The 24,262-nt window shown below is 34.7% G+C and overlaps 1 protein-coding gene across 2 annotated transcripts in view; it reads right to left on the minus strand.

Annotated features, from left to right (window-relative positions):
• The window catches only part of SPAG16 (sperm associated antigen 16), a gene marked incomplete at both ends in the record, with an annotated part of 879,991 nt that overhangs the window by 796,794 nt on the left and 58,935 nt on the right, over positions 1 to 24,262 (minus strand). For both annotated transcript variants that reach the window (XM_079709890.1, XM_079709889.1), the window contains 2 exons: positions 9,575 to 9,684; positions 24,117 to 24,186. In XM_079709890.1, coding sequence (XP_079566016.1) covers positions 9,575 to 9,684; positions 24,117 to 24,186 — 180 coding nt within the window. The remainder of the gene's footprint in view (positions 1 to 9,574; positions 9,685 to 24,116; positions 24,187 to 24,262) is intronic.

Consider the following 24,262-nt stretch of genomic DNA (forward strand, 5'->3'; position numbering starts at 1 on the left):
GAAGAATCAATATTGTGAAAATGACTCTACTACCCAAAGCAATCTACAGATTCAATGCAATCCCTATCAAACTACCACTGGCATTTTTCACAGAACTAGAACAAAAAATTTCAAAATTTGTTTGGAAAAACAAAAGACCCCGAATAGCCAAAGCAACCTTGAGAACGAAAAACGGAGCTGGAGGAATCAGGCTCCCTGACTTCAGACTATACTACAAAGCTACAGTAATTAAGACAGTGTGGTACTGGCATAAAAACAGAAAGATAGATCAGTGGATCAGGATAGAAAGCCCAGAGATAAACCCACGCACATATGGCCAACTTATCTTTGATAAAGGAGGCAGGAATGTACAGTGGAGAAAGGACAGCCTCTTCAATAAGTGGTGCTGGGAAAACTGGACAGGGACATGTAAAAGTATGAGATTAGATCATTCCCTAACACCATACACAAAAATAAGCTCAAAATGGATTAAAGACCTAAATGTAAGGCCAGAAACTATCAAACTCTTAGAGGAAAACATAGGTAGAACACTCTATGACATAAATCACAGCAAGATCCTTTTGGACCCACCTCCTAGAGAAATGGAACTAAAAACAATGATAAACAAATGGGACCTAATGAAACTTCAAAGCTTTTGCACAGCAAAGGAAACCATAAACAAGACCAAAAGACAACCCTCAGAATGGGAGAAAATATTTGCAAATGAAGCAACTGACAAAGGATTAATCTCCAAAATTTATAAACAGCTCATGCAGCTCAATAGCAAAAAAACAAACAACCCAATCCAAAAATGGGCAGAAGACTTAAATAGGCATTTCTCCAAAGAAGATATACAGACTGCCAACAAACACATGAAAGAATGCTCAACATCATTAATCATTAGAGAAATGCAAATCAAAACTACAATGAGATATCATCTCACACCAGTCAGAATGGCCATCATCAAGAAATCTAGAAACAATAAATGCTGGAGAGGGTGTGGAGAAAAGGGAACACTCTTGCACTGCTGGTGGGAATGTGAATTGGTACAGCCACTATGGAGAACAGTATGGAGGTTCCTTAAAAAACTAAAAATAGAACTACCATATGACCCAGCAATCCCACTACTAGGCATATACCCTGAGAAAACCATAATTCAAAAAGAGACATGTACCAAAATGTTCATTGCAGCTCTATTCACAATAGCCCGGAGCTGGAAACAACCTAAGTGTCCATCATCGGATGAATGGATAAAGAAGATGTGGCACATATATACAATGGAATATTACTCAGCCATAAAAAGAAACGAAACTGAGCTATTTGTAATGAGGTGGATAGACCTAGAGTCTGTCATACAGAGTGAAGTAAGTCAGAAAGAGAAAGACAAATACCGTATGCTAACACATATATATGGAATTTAAAAAAAAAAAATGTCATGAAGAACCTAGGGGTAAAACGGGAATAAAGACACAGACCTACTTGAGAATGGACTTGAGGATATGGGGAAGGGGAAGGGTAAGCTGTGACAAAGGGAAAGAGAGGCATGGACATATATACACTACCAAACGTAAGGTAGATAGAGAGTGGGAAGCAGCCGCAGAGCACAGGGAGATCAGCTCGGTGCTTTGTGACCGCCTGGAGGGGTGGGATGGGGAGGGTGGGAGGGAGGGAGATGCATGAGGGAGGGGATGTGGGAACAGATGTATATGTATGACTGATTCACTTTGTTATAAAGCAGAAACTAATAAAAAAAAAAAAAGAGATGAATTGATAAAGAAGATGTGGCACATATATACAATGGAATATTACTCAGCCATAACAATTAACAAAATTGAGTTATTTGTAGTGAGGTGGATGGACCTAGAGTCTGTCATACAGAGGGAAGTAAGTCAGAAAGAGAAAAACAAGTACTGTATGCTAACACATATATATGGAATCCAAAAGAAAAGAAAAAGTGGTTCTGAAGAACCTAGGGGCAGGACAGGAATAAAGATCCAGACGTAGACAATGGAATTGAGGACATGGGGAGAGGGTAGGGTAAGCTGGGATGAAATGAGAGAGTGGCATGGACATATTTACACTACCAAATGTAAAATAGATAGCTAGTGGGAATCAGCCGCATAGGCCAGGGAGGTCAGTTAGGCGCTTTGTGACCACCTAGAGGGGTGGGATAGGGAGGGAGGGAGGAGATATGGGGATATATGTATAGCTGATACACTTTGTTATACAGCATAAACTAACACACCATTTAATGCCATTATACTCCAATAAAGATGTTTAAAAAATAAGATAAAAAAATAAATATCATATTGTGTGTATGTAAGAGAATGTCTATATTTTTAGGAATTACCCACTAATTATTTGGTAAAAGGAAATATAATAAACAAAATTACTAAAAGAAAATATTCAAGCAAAGCATTCTGATTTTGGCATAGGAAAGGCTCTCTTACGCAAGTGACAATAATTTTTACCATAAAAGAAAATATAGATAAATTTACCTACATTAAAATGAAGAACTTCTATCTGGGTTACTTTTTGAAAAATAAAAATCATATATATTTAAGGTGTAAAACATAAAAAAAATGAAGAACTTTTATTCATTAAACACACTATAAAGAAATAGAAAATATAAGTCACCATCTGTGACAAGATTTCTACATTCATGCAACGGATCTAGGAATCAATACCTAACATACCCTGCAAATATTCTTCAGAGATCAAGAACCTAATAGAAAAATGGGCAAAAGATATGAACTGACATTTCAAAGAATCTAACGTATGAAATGTCTGTAAACAAAAGGAAACCTGTTAAATTTAATTATTAATCAGAAAAATGAAAATTAAGACCCCATGAGGTAATGTATTTTACTTATTAGATTGGCAAAAATAAAGAACCCTGGTAATACCAAGTGCTGGAATGGACATAGAGTAAGAGGAATTCTATGTATGGGTTGCAGACATGTCCAACTAATTTCAAAAAGAATATGACATCATCTAGTGAAATCCTCATCTCTCCAGCAATTCCACTCCTAGATTAATATCCTACAGAAAACTTTGCATATGTGCACCTGGAGGTGTGTACAAGAATATTCATGGCAGCATGTCTATTGGACCAAGATTTTTGAAAACAACTTGAACATCCATTAATAACAGAAGAGAAAAGTAAATAGTGTGAAATGAATTACAGCCCCATTTAAGAACGTGAAAGAATATTAGAAACAAAACACCAAAAAGATAAAGCAAGGTGTACATGACTAGATACATAGTCTATAACTTGCATTTATGTTATTTATATATATATGTAAATACATATAATATATAATTTATATATTTATATATTATAGTCAAATATAGTATATTAGATTAAGGAAATATTACTTGAACACATTTATATTTTAAACTGTAGATACTGCTATTGACTGAAGTTTTGAAAATGTAAAAACCTAAGCACTTTTTTCATTGCAATCTCATTTTTGTATTTTCTAAATCCTTCATCCTTATGCATAATTGAAAATAAATAGTAGAGTTAAAAACCTGAGAATAATTAGTATTTCTTAATTACTATCATTCTGATTAACATTTACTTCTTTTTATGCAAAGCAGAATATATTTAGTGTAATAATGTATTTCCATTTATTTGATTTTCTACTCAGAACAGAATTATAAACAAGTTGACTTAATCCTTATATATTTAACATGGCACGATATTATGAATAAATATTTTGATTAATATATTTCCTTAGGGATTTTTAATGAATTATTTCAACTGTTAAAAATATTCAACATTATTATCAAATTATAGGCATTAAAATTTCCATTTGTGCATGGTTTTAGACTTTTTAATGCATTTCATATTTCTAAACTCTAAAAATAATACAAAACTAATTTTATTTTTTTCAACTTTATGTCTGGTAAATAGAATGAGTTAATATTTTAATGTAATATTCATAATTATTGGCCAATTATCAAAGATCCTTGGTTGGTGCCAGAATCACAATACTTCAAGCAAAAGCAGTAATAACTACTTAGCAATATTCAAGAATACAATACAAAATGCGACTAAACTCGCTCTAATAAAGCAAGGTATCAGCATGTAAGTGTGTTTAATTGCTTTTGAAGTCTACCATTAGCATGGCCAGCAAAACACAACATGATGACATACACTGACATACCAGAGTTGAAGGGACCTTTCTCTCCTCTTTACATTGTCATATCATTATATTTAAACTATAATCTATTTTATATAAACACCAACAGATATCACGGCAAAGATATTAAATAAGATTCCATGTTTTCATTAAGTGAATCAAAATATAAAATAGCACCTAAAGAAGTTGAGAGTTGTGTACAATTTTTATAAGCATAGTAGCACTTTCACATATATAACAGCAAACATGTAAACATCAGAAGATCAGAATTAGCCACCTTAATGCACTAATGTCCATATCTCAGTGTGGATAAAATCTGAATCAGGGAAACCATACGTACAATCAAAGAAAGCCATTGCTAAATCATTCAGGCCATTATATAATAAAATGACAAAAATGGTTAAAAAAGTAATGAATCTAGAAGTCTTAACAGACTTCTATTCAGTATTACCCATATCATGTTTAACACAAAAGAATAAAATAGTATTAGCAATTAAGTATTATTTATCTTCTTCTGGTAAATACCCTTTTCTACAGGAACACTATCCTTTAATTCATATCAATTCTGTAATAGGCACTGTGCTAGATATATTACATATGTTATTTCATTGAATCGTGACAAACACCTGTTGATGCACATATTATTCTTCCCAATTTATAAAGATGGAAGCATATAAGTCAAGTAATTTGCCCAGGTTTGTACAAGTAATAAGTGGTAGACCTGGGTTTCATATACAGACTAGGCTTCCAAATATTTCAAACTCTAAAACAGTTTCTGACAAAGTACATGCTACAGTATGTTAACAGATGCTATGCTGAAGGAAAAAAATGGATTGTGATAGTTAACTCATACAAGGATAAGTTATAAAAATATTAAATTAAGGATAAAAAATAATTTTATCCCTTAACAAAACATATATGTGATATATAGAGATACATATATATATACATGCACAATTTCTAAGACCTAAAAGAAGTTAGGATAAATGGACAAGTATAAAAACTAATCAATAGCATATGAAAACTCATCCATAGCTTATGAGAAAGTAGTTATTTTAATAACTATATCGGTAGTATAAGCTAGGTTTTGAAAAGCCATTCTTATATTACATGCATTATTGATTAATAAAATTAAATGATTAAAAAATAATGTAACTTAAATTATTAACTGTAATTAAAAGCTATTTTTAGGGAAAAATCTAAAATTTAGCTAAAGTTTTCCTTATAATAAGCTCTGAATAATTGTTGCTAAACCAGCTTTTGGCTGCGTAAGTAATCTACAAATTTTAGTATAGGCTTTTTAATTTCTCCTTTAATAAGATTCTTAAATTGTATTTAAATATAAAGAAAACATGAATATTTCCCAAAATATAACAGGTATCTATTTCTAAATTTGATTTTTAAATATTTAAGATATAAAATATTGTGTAAATTTTGTTGTACATATTGCAATGTTTATATATCCTTCCCAACTTGTCCTCTGTTCTTACCCATTTGGATAAAAATTATTAATGTTTTCTTGATAATATTTTTACAATACTTTAAAGCATGGTTTCCAACAAAAACATATAAGGGGTATTAAAATATTAATCTGTGTTTAGATAGAAGCATAACAATCTAGATGGGATTTTTTCATTTAAAAGAGCATGTCTATACTCCAACCCCAAAGAGGTTAAGAAATAAATCAGGCAGCAAAAGGATGGAAGGGACAGTTAGCAGTCCCTTATCTTTCCTAATATTTTTCCCGATTTCTTGAAATACTTTCAGTGGTATGTTTTGTGTTTATGTGTGTGTGTGTGTGTGTGTTTTATCACTTTTCCTGAATCATCACTGAGTACACAGGTCAGGGCACAAAGTGTGTGGTAGATTTTTAACATACAAAAATTGTAATCTAGCTCCAAATTTAACTCTTCAGCAAGTAATTAAAGCAACATATTTGAACTACAGTGGATTCCATGTGATTCTCTTTTTTTCCCTCTACAATGAAAAAATACATTCTACATCTAATATTACCTTTTAAAACTATTCAAATCTATATGGAATTCTTCTATTTCACTTCTCTTTAATAAATATGTTGATACATTTAAAGTTTCACCTGCATAATCATTCAAAGTCTCATTAAAGTAGTAATTTCTTTCTCTTAATTGTGACTTATGTGATTGCAAAAGACATTCAATTAACTGCATAATGATTCTTATTTCTTTTAGAGTAAAATATATTTCACGGATAGAAATAAATTATGTTATAAAGTATAGTTATCTTCACAAAAACTAACCTGTTGACTATTTTAATAACCCACTGATTGGCTTAAAGAGAGAAGAAAAACCACTTTTCCACTATTAATACAATTCGTTTCCTTAATTCAAAAGAAAATAGTTTAAACCATAAGAATTTACTTTAGAGTACAATCTCATATGTTATAGAAAAATACAGAGAAATTAACATGGCATATCAGGAAGCCAGATAGCTAACTGGCTTGAGAAGTAAAGATATACAATTGTCTAAGGAGGATTAATCCGGTTTACAAAGGCACATTTAAGGAAGAATTATTCAATGCCACACGGAATGGACTACTGGAGAACAGTCTAGGAAGCAGCTAAGGTAGTCCATAGAGACCAGCTTTAGAAGGGTGGGAGTCGTAATTAAAACGAAAAAGGAGTAGTGCAATAGGTGTTTTGAAGTTGGGTTTGTTTTTTTTTTTTCGGTAACCTGCAAAGAGTTTGCCTCCTGTGCCAGCAACCTTAGGCTCTGCTATTCAATGGCTTAGTTCAAAAGAGAAAGATGCGTCTATTGTGGCACAGAGGGAAGGCACCATCAGATTAAAACTAAGTCTGACATCTAGTGATTCAGAGATTTTTGTGACTGTTTTGCACTTTTTGACATGATTGCTGCTAAATGATGGATTTGGAGAGGACCTTCTGGAACCCAGAAAAAAATCTGGGACACCCTTAGTGCCTCCATGTTAAGTGGTAAATATCAATGGAAAACTATAACAATCCAAGATAGCAGGACCACTAAATACTCAGACCCTTCAGGATTAAAGATATGGGTCCACCCACCACATAAAGAACTCCAATGAGCACTGGCTAAGCAAAACACAAACCCTGAATGAGAACTAAAAGAAGGAAGAAATATATCAAGTATATGTCATGGCTGGAAATAAACTATTCAGCTATAAATATTTCTGTCACATACATATTAATTAATGAGTTTTTTCTAATCCCTGGTATTGTGTGTTAGAAGTTCCTCCCCCCATGCCCTGCATCCCTAGCATGTCTCCAGCTCCTACAAGACAGCCTCCTCCTTCACAGTCCTACCTGATGGACCCAGTTCCTCGAGGCTGGTAACAGTGCTCTCCCACTGTGCCTCCAACACAAAAAAAGTCTCCTGCCATTGACAATCTCTGAGTTGTCTGCCTGTCCCCTAGATGATATCTTAGCTCTTCTGTCACCTATGTAATCAATTCCATGTATTAAAGTTATTTTGTTCAAACGATCTAAACTAGTTCTTTTTCTGACTTAAACCCGAAATGATTTCCTGACTTTGCCTGAATGAAAAGGCAAAACATCAGAAAAATTCATTAAATAACTGCTTTTAAAATTGCAAAAGTGAATAAAACATTCCTCCTACCCTATTTTTTCTTCACTTTTATACAGAGGACACACGATAAAACTTTTATATGTAGACTAAAACCCAAGAATTGATCGCTAATGAAAGGAGGCAAACTATCTTGAGAGATACACACTTACATGTTGGGACTGAAGACAAAAGCAAAGCTTGGAATGACATTAGAGCACCCCTGCCCCCGACACACATGAGATCTGGCACCATACCATAGGAGAGAATGGTAGGATGTGAGGATGGGGTGTGGGAAAGGAAAGGCAGCCTCTGTCAAATATACTAATATGTTTTAACCCCAAAGTTCCAAAATTTCTCTATTTATTTGGCCACTGTTAGGGCTATGGCCTGCCCAGCCTTCCTGCCTGCTCTGTTCCAATGTCCCTGGCAGCTGATCCTGTCACCCACTTACAGACAGCCCACAGTCACCCTTCACACATTCTTAAATGCAGAAGAAACTCATGCAAGTTTGGAATTTTGATTATGACACAGAGCTGAATATATTTAACTACTGACCTGAAACAGGCATTTCTAAGTATGACTTACTACCTGAAAAAGAATGCCTATGCCACGTCAGAAGATGAAAATGTTTCTGATGACAACCACCACTATCACACCCAAAATCCTTAACTCTGAATTTTTTTTATTATTGCGAGTCTTTTATTTGCTCCCTGACTTACTAACCTCTGTGGAAATAAGTAAAGATGATCCAAACAAGAACAAGCACTACTTAGTGACAGCAGTGGAGTCATCTACTGCCACTGACTGCATTAGGCAGAGACTCAAATTACAAGCAGGCGGAGAAGTGGGAAAGCTTTATGGTGACAAAAGAGGGTCTGTCCTGATGGGACCTTGGAGACATGGGGAACGTGAGGCAGGCTGATTAAAAGAGGGGATTTCCCTCAAATACCATAAACCTAAAAAATTAGTATTGATCATAGAGGAACAGTAAAATACTAGTCTAAATATCACTAGAAAGTGATTATCAAAGCCTTAGTATAACCTAAAAGCATTTAGTCTGTATTTTATTCAAATATTATATATGATACTAGATTCCAATGCATACCTTTGAGGAAGACAAATGTTAGATATTAGCTAAGTAAATGATTATTTGAATTCATAAAAATCTGTTGTTCTTATAGCATTTCTACACTAAAAAAGTTATTATACTTGTAAATGCTTTCATTTTTAAATGAATGTCAGATATTTTAGAACTCAAAGGTATTTATAAAAACATTCATTACCTCAGCTAAACTTTTATGCAATGTTCATGACAAGAAACTAAACCCTTCATAGGTTTTGTGTAATTTTCTTTCTTCCTCATTTTTGATCTCTTTGACCACACATTTTTAATACCATTTTTCTGTAATCACAGAAGATTTTCACTCTAATCCTGATGCACAGCAAAAGCACTCACATATAAAGAGATTCTTAAATGGGGTATAATTCTTTCCATTCTTCTTTTTGAAAAGACTAATGAAAGTTTGAAGTTATAGTATGAGAAAATAAATAAGGGATGATCTGATAGTTATTTCTTTGGGACAAAGGTAGTTTTAAGCAGAAGAGTGAGCAGGTGAGCAGAAATGGCCATGATTAAGTTTGAGTAAGTAGCAGAGTGATTCACTGAGCTGTCTCTCCCACTAATAAATGTGTGTCCCTCAATTAACTAGTTACTAGTAACATTTAAGAACCTCCATTTTCTATCTATAGACTAAGTGGTTTGGAATACATAACTTCTAAATTCCTTTTCCAATAAAATAATGATACGAATCCGTGAATCTGAATATCTGAGAGTTAAGTATGAATTAATGGAAACAAAAAAATCATACCTTTGTATTAACTTTCATCTTTGTTTTACGTTTGCTTTGTTCTCTGGCTTCACGAAGACCTTTCTGAGTAGGACCTTCTGGTGCATTTTTCTTTTCACAATTCGGAACAACTATAAGATAATACAATTTACTCTTAATGTTTATACTGTTTGTTAGAAATATTATAACCAAAAAAATAAGAAAGCCAAATTCATTATACACGTATTTTTTGAAGTATTAAACTAATAATATTAAAACCATACTAAAATGTTTTAAATGAAGTCTCAAATTCATTTCCCAAAAATGGAGGGTGGCATTGCTGCAAGGTTAGTGAAACAGCATTGCGAGCCAGTTGAAAAGCATGTGAGCCAATCTCCAGTAACATTATATCTAAATTCCTGTTATCATGAGGTTTCATGTGTTTATAAACAAAAGTTGAAGGGGGTCAAAGGAGAGAATGGTAAGCAATGACAAAATTTCCCAAGTGGAACTGGATAATAAACAAGAGATTTTTAAATGAATATTGTATTGATAAAATATTCTCTATGCTTCACAATGTTGAGAAAAAAAGAAAAGAAAACACAGGGTAACATTCCAATATAGTTCTAACACTGGTCCCCACACTCTCCTGGACATAAAGAGCAGTTCTAAAGGAATCATCTGAGGGAAAAAGAAAAGTGACAGGAAAAGTCTGTTTCTTTTTCACATCTTTCCATATACATATACATGTTCAGGTATACATAATTTCCCCCTGTATTTCTAAACAGCCAGCTGATTTCAAATAACTAATATGGTTATAATCATTAACTCATAATTAAGTGACTAAATGTTCTAATCTATAACATTAATTTATAATAGAGAAAAGATGATGTACACAAAAATATGTGGATGATTTCAATGTCAAGACTCTCAAAGAATCCTGATGTTATAAAGTAAGGAAGCATATGCTAACATTTAGTTTCTTTCCTGATCTAATTTTTCCTATTCAGTACCAGTTTCAAGGAAGAAAACCATCAAAATAATCCCCACAATAACATAAAAGCCGAATGCTGCAGAAGTTAGTACTACATGAAAGTACTTTAAAAACTTCTAACACTAGGGTAGCCAGACTGCATGTCCTCACTCTACGGTGCTACAAGTTAGAGCCCCACAGCATCTGGAAGTCAAAATGTGGAGAAAAGGCAACAATTACAGCTCATTGAGATTAGAGAAAAATTTTCACTTCGAATTCTCTTCTATTGTAATTTCCTCTTCAACAGCCAAGAGTGAAAGCCTGATAATGATAATAATTTAAAATAATAATCATTAGCATTTATGCCTCATTGATGTTTTACTATCCAACAGGTACTGGTCTAAACAATTTACATGTATTATTTCATGAAATCCTGTCATTAACCCTGTGAAGGTCACTACATTTTGTTCCCTTTTACATATAAGGAGAATTTGTATAGTAATATCTACAGGGAAGAAAGGAGAAAGCAGTAAGGAGTGAAATCCAGGATTCCAGTAGATAATCCTAGGAATACGAGCAGACCTCAGACAGCATACAAAACATTACTAAGCACCACTTTGTGAAAGAAATAAAATAAAAAGCAAGAAACAAACAAACAAAATGGTAAGGATAAATGAAAGTAAAAAATCAAAAAGGGTTTGGTTTATATATGAGAATATGTAGTTTTCCACAATCAAAATGAAATTACAGGAATTTACACTTTATAAAAATATTTTAGGAAAAAAACCAACATTTGCAACCAAAACATGAGAATACACACTGCATACTGTATGTGTAATTGAAAGAAAAGTAACACTTAATTATTTCTCAATGTACCAATAATAAACATGATTCCCACTCTCTATCAGATAAATATCACTTTATACAAAGATTTGAAGAACAAATGAGGGACTCAAACATTGGGTCCTTGTCACATTCATAAAAGTGCATATAATTTTCAAATTCCACATAGTGCTTCTTAATGTTTAGTAACACCTTGGCAAAGTCCATTTCTCCATCACAGGATCCTCATGCTTATCATCTAATGCTTGTTAATGAAAAGGCCTATAGTACTGACTGCTAGTATGAAGTTTCCCAAATTTTACTTGGGCACAGTCATTATATTAAGGAAGGTACAATTCCTTAGTAAACATCAAATAAACAAATTTTCACTTATAGAAATTATAGTTATCGTACTCCCAGTGCTAAATTTCACCCATTCAACCATTTCTTCATGTATGCACACATTCAATCAATGTTAACTGAACATGTTCAGGCCCCTGGTTAACTGTCAGATATGCATTAATATATTCATTTAACAAATACGTAAATACCTATATTGTGCCAGTCCTTAACTCCATTAGAGATTAAACACAGCTGAAAAAAGAATTACTTAACTGAAAAAAATGTTTTGAAGAAATTATCCATAGTTTATGCCACAGAGATAAACAGAAAATATCTAAGAGATTAGGAAGCTAAAATGAGATCAAGAACACATCTAATTGGAATTCAAAAAAAGGTAACACAAGCCCCTTCGCGGGCGGAGACTGCAGGTGGCGGAGGGGGAAAGCTTCGGAGTAGCGGAGGAGAGCACAGCAACAGGGGTGCGGAGGGCAAAGCGGACAGATTTTGGCATAGAGGATCGGTGCCCTTAGGCACACACCAGCCCGAGAGGCTTGTCTGCTCGGCCCACGGGGCGGGCGGGGCTGGGAGCTGAGGCTCGGGTATCGGCTTTCAGTCGGAGCGCAGGGAGAGGACTGGGGCTGGCGACAGGAAGAGAGCCTGAAGGGGTTAGTGCTAGCCCGGAGGGAGTCCGGGGAAAGGGTCTGGAGCTACCGGAGAGGCAAGAGACTTTTTTCCCTTTTGTTGCCTGGTGCGCGAGGAGAGGGCATTCCCCTCCCTCCCCTCTGCCTGAGTGAGCCAGAGCCCCCGAATCAGCAGCTCCTTTAAACCCGTCCTGTCTGAGCGAAGAACGGACGCCCTCCGGCGACCTACGCGCAGAGGCGGGGCCAGGTCCAAGGCTGAGACCCGGGAGTTGTGAGAGCAGAGACAGGGAAATCTCTCTGTGTAGCCTCGGAGGCAGTAGATTAAAGCTCCACGGTCCATTTGATGTGCCCTGCGTCTGTGGAGTGTATGAATGGACAGCGAATCATCCCAAATTGAGGAAGTGGACTTTGAGGACAATATTTAAGACTTTCCCCCCTTTTTACAACGAATTATCCCAAATTAAGGAGGTGGACTTAGCAAGATTTCAGACTTCTCGCCCTTTTCCTCTTTTTACAACGAATTATCCCAAATCGAGGAGGTGGACTTGGAGAGCAAGATTTTTTATTTTTCCCCCTGCTCTCTTTTTGTGAATGTGTATGTGTAATCTTCTGTGTAAGATTCTCTCTGTATAGCTTTGCTTCCACCATATGTCCCAGGGTTCTATCGGTCCGTGTTTTTTTTTTCAATAATTACTTTTTAATTTTAATAACGCTACTATATTTCATACTTTATTCTATTTTACTTTAACTGCTCTTTCTTTTTTTCCTACCTTCCCTTCCTCCCTCCCTCCCTCCGCTCCTCCTTTCCTTCTTTCTTTTTCTTTCCTCCCTCCCTCCCTCCCAAGCTTCTTCTTTCCACTTTCTTTTTCTTTCCTCCCTCCCTCCCTCCCTCCTGTCTTTCTTTCTTTCTTCCCTTCCTCCCTCCCTCCCTCCCTTCTTCAATTCACTCTTCCTTTTGCTTTCATTCCTCCCTCCTTCCCTCCTTTCTTTCCTTCTTTCCATCCTCCCTCCCTCCCTCCCTCCTTTCTTTCTTTCTTCCTTCCTTCCTTTCCTCCCTTCTTCCTTTCTTTCCCTCTCTCTTTCTTTCTTCTACTAATTCTTTCTTTCTACTTTTTCTCACTGTTATTCTGAGCCGGGTGGATGAAAGGCTCGTGGTGCTGCAGCCAGGAGTCAGTGCTGTGCCTCTGAAGTGGGAGAGCCAACCTCAGGACACGGGTCCACAAGAGACCTCCCAGCTCCACATAATATCAAGCAGCGAAAATCTCCCAGGGATCTCCATCTCAACACCAGCACCCAGCTTCAGTCAACGAACAGCAAACTACAGTGCTGGTCACCCTATGCCAAGCAACTAGCAAGGCAGGAACACAACCCCACCCATTAGCAGAGAGACTACCTAAAAACATAATAAGGCCACAGGCACCCCAAAACACACCACCAGACGTGGACCTGTCCACCAGAAAGACAAGATCGAGCCTCAACCACCAGAACACAGGCATTAGTCCCCCCCACCAGGAAGCCTACACAACCTACTGAAACAACCTTAGCCACGGGGGACAGATACCAAAAACAACGGGAACTACGAATCTGCAGCATGCAAAAAGGAGACCCCAAACACAGTAACATAAGCAAAATGAGAAAGCAGAAAAACACACAGCAGGTGAAGGAGCAAGATAAAAACCTACCAGACCTAACAAATGAAGAGGTAATAGGCAGTCTACCTGAAAAAGAATTCAGAATAATGATAGTAAAGATGATCCAAAATCTTGGAAATAAGATAGACAAAATGCAAGAAACAGTTAACAAGGACCTAGAAGAACTAAAGATGAATCAAGCATCGATTAAAAACACAATAAATGAAATGAAAAATACTCTAGATGGGATCAATAGCAGAATAACTGAGGCAGAAGAACGGATAAGTGAGGTGGAAGATAAAATAGTGGAAATAACTGATGCAGAGCAAAATAAAGAAAAAAGAATGAAAAGAATAGAGGACAGTCTCAGAGACCTCTGGGACAACATTAAACGCACCAACATTCGAATTATAGGGGTTCCAGAAGAAGAAGAGAAAAAGAAAGGGACTGAGAAAATATTTGAAGAGATTATAGTTGAAAACTTCCCTAATATGGGAAAGGAAATAGTTAATCAAGTCCAGGAGGCACAGAGAGTCCCATACAGAATAAATCCAAGGAGAAATACGCCAAGACACATATTAATCAAACTGTCAAAAATTAAACACAAAGAAATCATATTAAAAGCAGCAAGGGAAAAACAACAAATAACACACAAGGGAACACCCATCAGGTTAACAGCTGATCTCTCAGCAGAAACTCTACAAGCCAGAAGGGAGTGGCAGGACATAATTAAAGTGATGAAGGAGAGAAACCTGCAACCAAGATTACTCTACCCAGCAAGGATCTCATTCAGATTTGATGGAGAAATTAAAACGTTTACAGACAAGCAAAAGCTGAGAGAGTTCAGCACCACCAAACCAGCTTTACAACAAATGCTAAAGGAACTTCTCTAGGCAAGAAACACAACAGAAGGAATATACCTACAATAACGAACCCAAAGCCATTAAGGAAATGGGAATAGGAACATACATATCAATAATTACCTTAAATGTAAATGGACTAAATGCTCCCACCAAAAGACACAGAGTGGCTGAATGGATACAAAAACAAGACCCATATATATGCTGTCTACAAGAGACCCACTTCAGACCTAGAGACACATACAGATTGAAAGTAAGGGGATGGAAAAAGATATTCCATGCAAATGGAAATCAAAAGAAAGCTGGAGTAGCAATTCTTATATCAGACAAAATAGACTTTAAAATAAAGACTATTAGAAGAGACAAAGAAGGACACTACATAACGATAAAGGGATCGATCCAAGAAGAAGAGATAACAATTGTAAATATTTATGCACCCAACATAGGAGCACCTCAATACATAAGGCAAATACTAACAGCCATAAAAGGGGAAATCGACAGTAACACAATCATAGTAGGGGACTTTAACACCCCACTTTCACCAATGGACAGATCATCCAAAATGAAAATAAATAAGGAAACACAAGCTTTAAATGATACATTAAACAAGATGGACTTAGTTGATATTTATAGGACATTCCATCCAAAAACAACCGAATACACATTTTTCTCAAGTGCTCATGGAACATTCTCCAGGATAGATCATATCTTGGGTCACAAATCAAGCCTTGGTAAATTTAAGAAAATTGAAATTGTATCAAGTATCTTTTCCGACCACAATGCTATGAGACTAGACATCAATTACAGGAAAAGATCTGTAAAAAATACAAACACATGTAGGCTAAACAATACACTACTCAATAATGAAGTGATCACTGAAGAAATCAAAGAGGAAATTAAAAAATACCTAGAAACAAATGACAATGGAGACACGACGACCCAAAACCTATGGGACGCAGCAAAAGCAGTTCTAAGGGGGAATTTTATAGCAGTACAATCCCACTTTAAGAAACAGGAAACATTTCGAGTAAACAACCTGACCCTGCACCTAAAGCAATTAGAGAAAGAAGAACAAAAAACCCCCAAAGTTAGCAGAAGGAAAGAAATCATAAAGATCAGATCAGAAATAAATGAAAAAGAAATGAAGGAAACAATAGCAAAGATCAACCAAACTAAAAGCTGGTTCTTTGAGAAGATAAACAAAATTGACAAACCATTAACCAGACTCATCAAGAAAAGAAGGGAGAAGACTCAAATCAATAGAATTAGAAATGAAAAAGGAGAAGTAACAACTGACACTGCAGAAATACAAAAGATCATGAGAGATTACTATAAGCAACTCTATGCCAATAAAATGGACAACCTGGAAGAAATGGACAAATTCTTAGAAATGCACAACCTACCAAGACTGACTCAGGAAGAAATAGAAAATATGAATAGACCAATCACAAGCACTGAAATTGAAACTGTGATTAAAAATCTTCCATCAAACAAAAGCCCAGGACCAGATGGCTTCACAGGCGAATTCTATCAAGCATTTAGAGAAGAGCTAACACCCATCCTTCTCAAACTCTTCCAAACAATATCAGAGGAAGGAACACTCCCAAACTCATTCTACGAGGCCACCATCACCTTGATACCAAAACCAGGCAAGGATGTCACAAAGAAAGAAAACTACAGGCCAATATCACTGATGAACATAGATGCAAAAATCCTCAACAAAATACTAGCAAACAGAATCCAACAGCACATTAAAAGGATCATACACCATGATCAAGTGGGGTTTATTCCAGGAATTCAAGGATTCTTCAATATATGCAAATCAATCAATGTGATACACCATATTAACAAGTTGAAGGAGAAAAACCATATGATCATCTCAATAGATGCAGAAAAAGCTTTCGACAAAATTCAACACCCATTTATGATAAAAACCCTGCAGAAAGTAGGCATAGAGGGAACTTTCCTCAACATAATAAAGGCCATATATGACAAACCCACAGCCAACATTGTCCTCAATGGTGAAAAACTGGAACCATTTCCACTAAGATCAGGAACAAGACAAGGCTGCCCACTCTCACCACTCTTATTCAACCTAGTTTTGGAAGTTTTAGCCACAGCAATCAGAGAAGAAAAGGAAATAAAAGGAATCCAAATTGGAAAAGAAGAAGTAAAGCTGTCACTGTTTGCAGATGACATGATACTATACATAGAGAATCCTAAAGATGCTACCGAAAAACTACTAGAGCTAATCAATGAATTTGGTAAAGTAGCAGGATACAAAATTAATGCACAGAAATCTCTGGCATTCCTGTACACTAATGATGAAAAATCTGAAAATGAAATCAAGAAAACACTCCCATTTACCATTGCAACAAAAAGAATAAAATATCTAGGAATAAACCTACCTAAGGAGACAAAAGACCTGTATGCAGAAAATTATAAGACACTGATGAAAGAAATTAAACAGGATACAAATAGATGGAGAGATATACCATGCTCCTGGATTGGAAGAATCAATATTGTGAAAATGACTCTACTACCCAAAGCAATCTACAGATTCAATGCAATCCCTATCAAACTACCACTGGCATTTTTCACAGAACTAGAACAAAAAATTTCAAAATTTGTTTGGAAAAACAAAAGACCCCGAATAGCCAAAGCAATCTTGAGAACGAAAAACGGAGCTGGAGGAATCAGGCTCCCTGACTTCAGACTATACTACAAAGCTACAGTAATTAAGACAGTGTGGTACTGGCATAAAAACAGAAAGATAGATCAGTGGATCAGGATAGAAAGCCCAGAGATAAACCCACGCACATATGGCCAACTTATCTTTGATAAAGGAGGCAGGAATGTACAGTGGAGAAAGGACAGCCTCTTCAATAAGTGGTGCTGGGAAAACTGGACAGGGACATGTAAAAGTATGAGATTAGATCATTCCCTAACACCATACACAAAAATAAGCTCAAAATGGATTAAAGACCTAAATGTAAGGCCAGAAACTATCAAACTCTTAGAGGAAAACATAGGTAAAACACTCTATGACATAAATCACAGCAAGATCCTTTTGGACCCACCTCCTAGAGAAATGGAATTAAAAACAAAGATAAACAAATGGGACCTAATGAAACTTCAAAGCTTTTGCACAGCAAAGGAAACCATAAACAAGACCAAAAGACAACCCTCAGAATGGGAGAAAATATTTGCAAATGAAGCAACTGACAAAGGATTAATCTCCAAAATTTATAAACAGCTCATGCAGCTCAATAGCAAAAAAACAAACAACCCAATCCAAAAATGGGCAGAAGACTTAAATAGGCATTTCTCCAAAGAAGATATACAGACTGCCAACAAACACATGAAAGAATGCTCAACATCATTAATCATTAGAGAAATGCAAATCAAAACTACAATGAGATATCATCTCACACCAGTCAGAATGGCCATCATCAAGAAATCTAGAAACAATAAATGCTGGAGAGGGTGTGGAGAAAAGGGAACACTCTTGCACTGCTGGTGGGAATGTGAATTGGTACAGCCACTATGGAGAACAGTATGGAGGTTCCTTAAAAAACTAAAAATAGAACTACCATATGACCCAGCAATCCCACTACTAGGCATATACCCTGAGAAAACCATAATTCAAAAAGAGACATGTACCAAAATGTTCATTGCAGCTCTATTCACAATAGCCCGGAGCTGGAAACAACCTAAGTGTCCATCATCGGATGAATGGATAAAGAAGATGTGGCACATATATACAATGGAATATTACTCAGCCATAAAAAGGAACGAAACTGAGCTATTTGTAATGAGGTGGATAGACCTAGAGTCTGTCATACAGAGTGAAGTAAGTCAGAAAGAGAAAGACAAATACCGTATGCTAACACATATATATGGAATTAAAAAAAAAAAAATGTCATGAAGAACCTAGGGGTAAAACAGGAATAAAGACACAGACCTACTTGAGAATGGACTTGAGGATATGGGGAGGGTGAAGTGTAAGCTGTGACAAAGGGAAAGAGAGGCATGGACATATATACACTACAAAACGTAAGGTAGATAGATAGTGGGAAGCAGCCGCAGAGCACAGGGAGATCAGCTCGGTGCTTTGTGACCGCCTGGAGGGGTGGGATGGGGAGGGTGGGAGGGAGGGAGACGCAATAGGGAAGGGATGTGGGAACAGATGTGTATGTATGACTGATTCACTTTGTTATAAAGCAGAAACTAATATAAAAAAAAATAAATAAAATAAAGCTCAAAAAAAAAAAAAGGTAACAGATATAAAGGGAAAGAGGTTATATTTGAAATGATAATGTATCTTTCTAAACTAGACCATATACTACATATAGGCATAAGAAATTGACACCTTGTAGCGAAATTCTGAGCAACAAAAAATACCCAATTTAAAAAGCAATTAATTAAACTAAAACCTTTGCTCTACTATATATGACATCTGTTTGTGATGCTGAAGTCAGCTTTCACAGTTTTTCACTTCATAAAACATTTCTAATTTCTAGAAGTTCTTCCTGAATTCAGTTTCCTATCATAAATTACAAGATATCATAAAATACAATTATATGTATTTTTATAACCTACTTTGGAAATAGGTATCATTGTATTCAAATTGCAACCTCATATGAAATCAAACATCGGCTAACACAAACATAATAAAAACCAGCATACTGATAAACTTTTTGAGCTTATATAATTTGCACAAAAAAAGTTTTCTCTCATAATATGTAATACTAAAGTGCTTTCTGTGTAGTTTCTTGTAAATATTTGATACATATTACTTTCCATAACAACACAGAAAAATGTAACAAAACTATCACTTCAAATATCTAGCTGATAATAATTCACTATTTCATAGTTTCTCCTAGGTATTTTGCTATAATTCTACATACCAGACAAGAGTAAATATAGAATTATAAACCCTTTTCAGGTAAGAAATTTGACTACTAAAATATTAATAGCAATTCGTAGCAATTATGGATAATTTTTAAAACACTTTATCATTTAAAATTTTTCTGTAATAAGCGCATCACTTTCATAGTCAAAAAATATGGTACATTTAAAATCCTTTGATAACTACTCCAAGTGAGTCTAAGTTTTATCTTATTCGTTATTCCTTAAATTCAGATTAAATAACAATTAATTAGTCTTTTTCCCAAAGTTCAGAGTAAATGACAATCAAGTCATTGTTTCCTAACTACAGGGCGAATTACATTTAATCTGAAGAATTTCTACTGCCATACCAACTTCTGTTCAAAATGAATGAAAAACAGGTAGACAAATGACAGACAGATAAAATATTTTAAAAATTAAGCCAAAATGAGAAAATGAAAAGGGAAAGAGTTAAATATATTAAAATAATTGTGAAGGACAGCAGGACTTATGAAGAACCACCAGTTAACCAATAAACCAACTTCTTTTCAAAGTTGACTAAGTAAGGTTCTAGTTGATCAGCCAATCTGAGTAATAACAGAGATCACACAGCCAAATGCTGGCATGCCACAAGGAACTTAGGAAAAGGAACTGCAAGTCCTTTATCTAAAACTAGAAGGCATGTTTATAAGGAGCACAAAATTATTCAGTACAGAATTTAAGGAATAACTTTTATTCAGGTAATTGTGACTATGCAACTAAAAAAAAAAAGAAAACCTGTTTTCTTCATGTTGGGCTTGAATTTATTTCTTTTGATCAAAAGTCACTTCAAAACATAACAGATAAAAATGTAATTACAAAGTTGATCTTTAAAGTAACTTATAAATGTCAGTCTAGAAAAACATGTAATATATTCATTTATAAATTAGATTAAATACCAGGAGATAATTTCATAAAGGAGTTATCTATAAATGATTATTTTATGTTAATAGAGATCTCAAGGATAAATAAATAAAATCATAAACTCTTATAAGTAGAACGTAACATTTAGAGATTAACTGATGCAAGAATCAATTCAATGCACAGTTCAACCTTTATGCCGTCTTATATTTATTGTTTTTCACAATCTTTATTCATTTTGAGAGTTAGAGTTCCTGAAATTATGGTAGTTTCACATCATCATATTTATATCTGATTGTACTCTTCTTAAAAGTTATATATATGTGAAAAAAATAATTTTTGATGTAAACAGAAATATATATTCTTTGAAAAAAATGCAGTAAGGAAAAATGAAGAAATAATCACATTACACAAATAAAATTATGTAAACATTTTGGTGTTTCATATATTTAACAGACATGATCTTATACTACATGTTTTTATTTCTTAACATTAATATTTTAATATAAACATATTTATGTGTGATTTTTAAAGAATTTCTAGTATTGTATGATCAACTATATTGAAACATTCACTTGTGATTAAAGATTAAGACTGCTTGTATAGTTTTGTTACTATAAATATGAGTGCAATAAACATCCTTGTGCATACTCTCTAGGCATCACTGAGCATAACTGATATTTCTTTAATATAAAATATTAGGAAAGGAACTACTGAATCGAGGCTGAGAAAAAGTTTTTGAATATGAGAATGCTACACATTTCTTTTAAGCCTTAATCAGAGAACACAATGAACAGTCATCTGGAAATACCAGAATGTTATTTTTACTAAAAATTCACCATTTTGCAGTCTCTCTATATTTTAGAGCTTCCCATCATTCTTTTCTAAGTCAACATTATTGAGGTATAATTTACATAAAATAAAATGCATACATTTTAAGTGTAGAGTTGGGTAAGTTTGGACAAAGATAAGTAGGCATATAACCAAGCACCTATATCTTCAAATCAAGATATAGATTTGCACTACCTCCCAAATTATTATTTTCTTATCCTTTACATACCTTACATACCTTATATAGCATTATTTTACAATGCTATAATTTTAGTTTTTAACAGTCACTTTCCTTTTAAGAAAATTAAGAAGAGGAAATCTTAACGTTTACATTAACCAGAATTTAACATTTCTAAATCTCTGTACAGTACTCAGTTCTGCAGATCAAAGTTTCTTCTGGCTTACTTTTCTTTTGGCCCAATGAAAATAGTTTAGCATTTCCTGTACTTTAGGATGGCTTGCAACAAAATCTCTCAGCTTCATTTGTATTGAAATGTTTATATTTCACTCTAATTTCTGAAAGTATTTTTATTGAATATAGAATTCTTAATTAAATTTTTCTACATTTAAAGGATGTCATTTCATTGTTTCTAGCCTCCAATATCTCTGATGAGAAATAAGCCTTTATTTGTATTATTGTTTCCCTGTAGGTAACGTGTTTTTTCTCTCTTGCTGATTTCAAGATTTTCTCACATAAATTTTGAGTATGATGCATCCAGGCATGATTTCTTTGTGTTTATAGTTAGTTGCTTTTTTTGGATCTGTGAGTATATGCTTTACATCAAGTTTGGAAAATTTTAGGTCATCTTTTGTTTAAATATTTTTATGCCCCATTCTCATTTTTTTCCTTTGGGACTCCAATTACTTGTATGTTAAACAGGCAAATTTTCCTTCATTTTTTTTTCTCTCTCTTCTTTAGAATAGATGATTTTTATTGATGGCTCTTAACATTCACTGACACTTCCATCATCTCCAATCTATTGTGAAGTATAAAATTTTGATTTTAGTTATTGTATTTTTCAGTAAGAGATTTCTATTTCCTTTTTTTTTTTTGAGTTTCCATTTATCTGCCAAGATTCTCTACCACTTCATTTATAGTGTAATATTTTCCTTTAAGTCCTTGATCATATTAAAACATAGTTGCTTTAGCAATTTTATCTGCTAAATCCAACACCTGGGCCATCTGAATATAGGTTTCCATTTATTGTTTTTGTCTTGATTGTGGATCACATTTTCCAATTTCTATAACATAACTAGAAAAATTTAATTATACACTGAGCAGTATGAAGGTAGATTATTAAAGACTCTGGACAATTATCTTCCTCTGAAAGGTACTGATTTCTGTTGTAGTAAGCAGTTTAATTTTTTGATAATCATCTTGAATTCCAGGCTTAATTTTATGCTCTGTTCAAGTGGATCCATGGAAAGCCCTAAATATTCCCCAAGTTTCTCTAACTTGGCAAAATTCAAACTCTAAACTCTGTTTCCCCTAGGAATTCTGTGTAAGCTTTCTTTTTGGTTTTATAGGGTGGGTACAGTGTGGTTAATGTTAATATGGTGTCACCAAGGTGCTGAAGAGGTCTCTCCATCCAGGCCTGGCCAGAACACCAATATATCCCATCACTGCTTGACAACTAGAATCCCTGGTCCCCTCTTTTTTGTTGTTTTGTTTTTCTGTTTTTTACTGGTTTTAATTTTTATTGGAGTATAGTTGATTTACAATGTTGTGTTAATTTCAGGTGTACAGCAAAATGAATCAGTTATATGTAGACATATATCCACTCTTTTTTAGATTCTTTTCCCATATAGGCCATTACAGAGTACTGAGTAGAGTGCCCTGTGTCATACAGTAAGTCCTTATTAGTTATTTTATATACAGTAGTGTGTATATGGCAATCTCAATCTCCCAATTTATCGTCCCCCTCATACCCCCTGGTAACCATAAGTTTGTTTTCTACATCTGTAACTCTATTTGTGTTTTGTAGATAAGTTCATTTGTACCCTTTTTTTAGATTCCACACATAAGCAATATCAGATGGTATTTGTCTTTCTCTGACTTACTTCATTCAGTATGACAATCTCTAGAATAGCCAAAGGAATCTTGAGAAAGGAAAATGGAGCTGGAGGAATCAGGCTCCCTGACTTCAGACTTTACTACAAAGCTACAGTAATCAAAACAGTATGGTACTGGCACAAAACAGAAATATAGATCACTGGTCCCCTCTTAATCCTAAAGAGTCTTTTCTCTCTGGCAAGTCTCAGGTAGTCTTGCATGTGTAGCCCAGCCATCGTCTAAGGACTCATAGTACACTCTCTCACAAACCGGGCCACTGTTCATTGCAGCACCCTCTTATCTGGTGCCCTTTCCTACAGATTCTAGATGCTTCAACAACTTATGAACTACAGTCTGCCTCTTCAGTTCAAACAGGACTGCCATGCTCTTCTTGACCTCCATCGCCATAGAGTTTGGTTTGGAAATTTTCCCGGACAAAAAGTCATGATGATGGTGAAGCTCAACTTACAAATTTTCCTTCTATCATTTGCCTTCTGTGACTTGTAATGTTTTCCAATGCCTAAAAATAGTTGCCTCAAATATAGGGCTGAGAAGTCACCCTATCAGCATTTTGAGTTCTGATAAGATAGAAAAATCACCAACCAATAATAAATTACAGTTTTATTATATTTCACTTTTACCTCTAATTTCAGGAGCATGGAAACTATGCCCTATTTCCATACACTTCAGTGCTTCTTGAAGTCCAGAAATCTAAAAAGTAAAATCCAAAGATATGAGGTTCTATACTAAATAACTCAAAAAATGGGTTAAAATGCAATGTTTAAAT

Source organism: Hyperoodon ampullatus (genome assembly GCF_949752795.1).
Source record: "Hyperoodon ampullatus genome assembly, chromosome: 8".
Lineage (NCBI taxonomy): Eukaryota > Metazoa > Chordata > Mammalia > Artiodactyla > Ziphiidae > Hyperoodon > Hyperoodon ampullatus.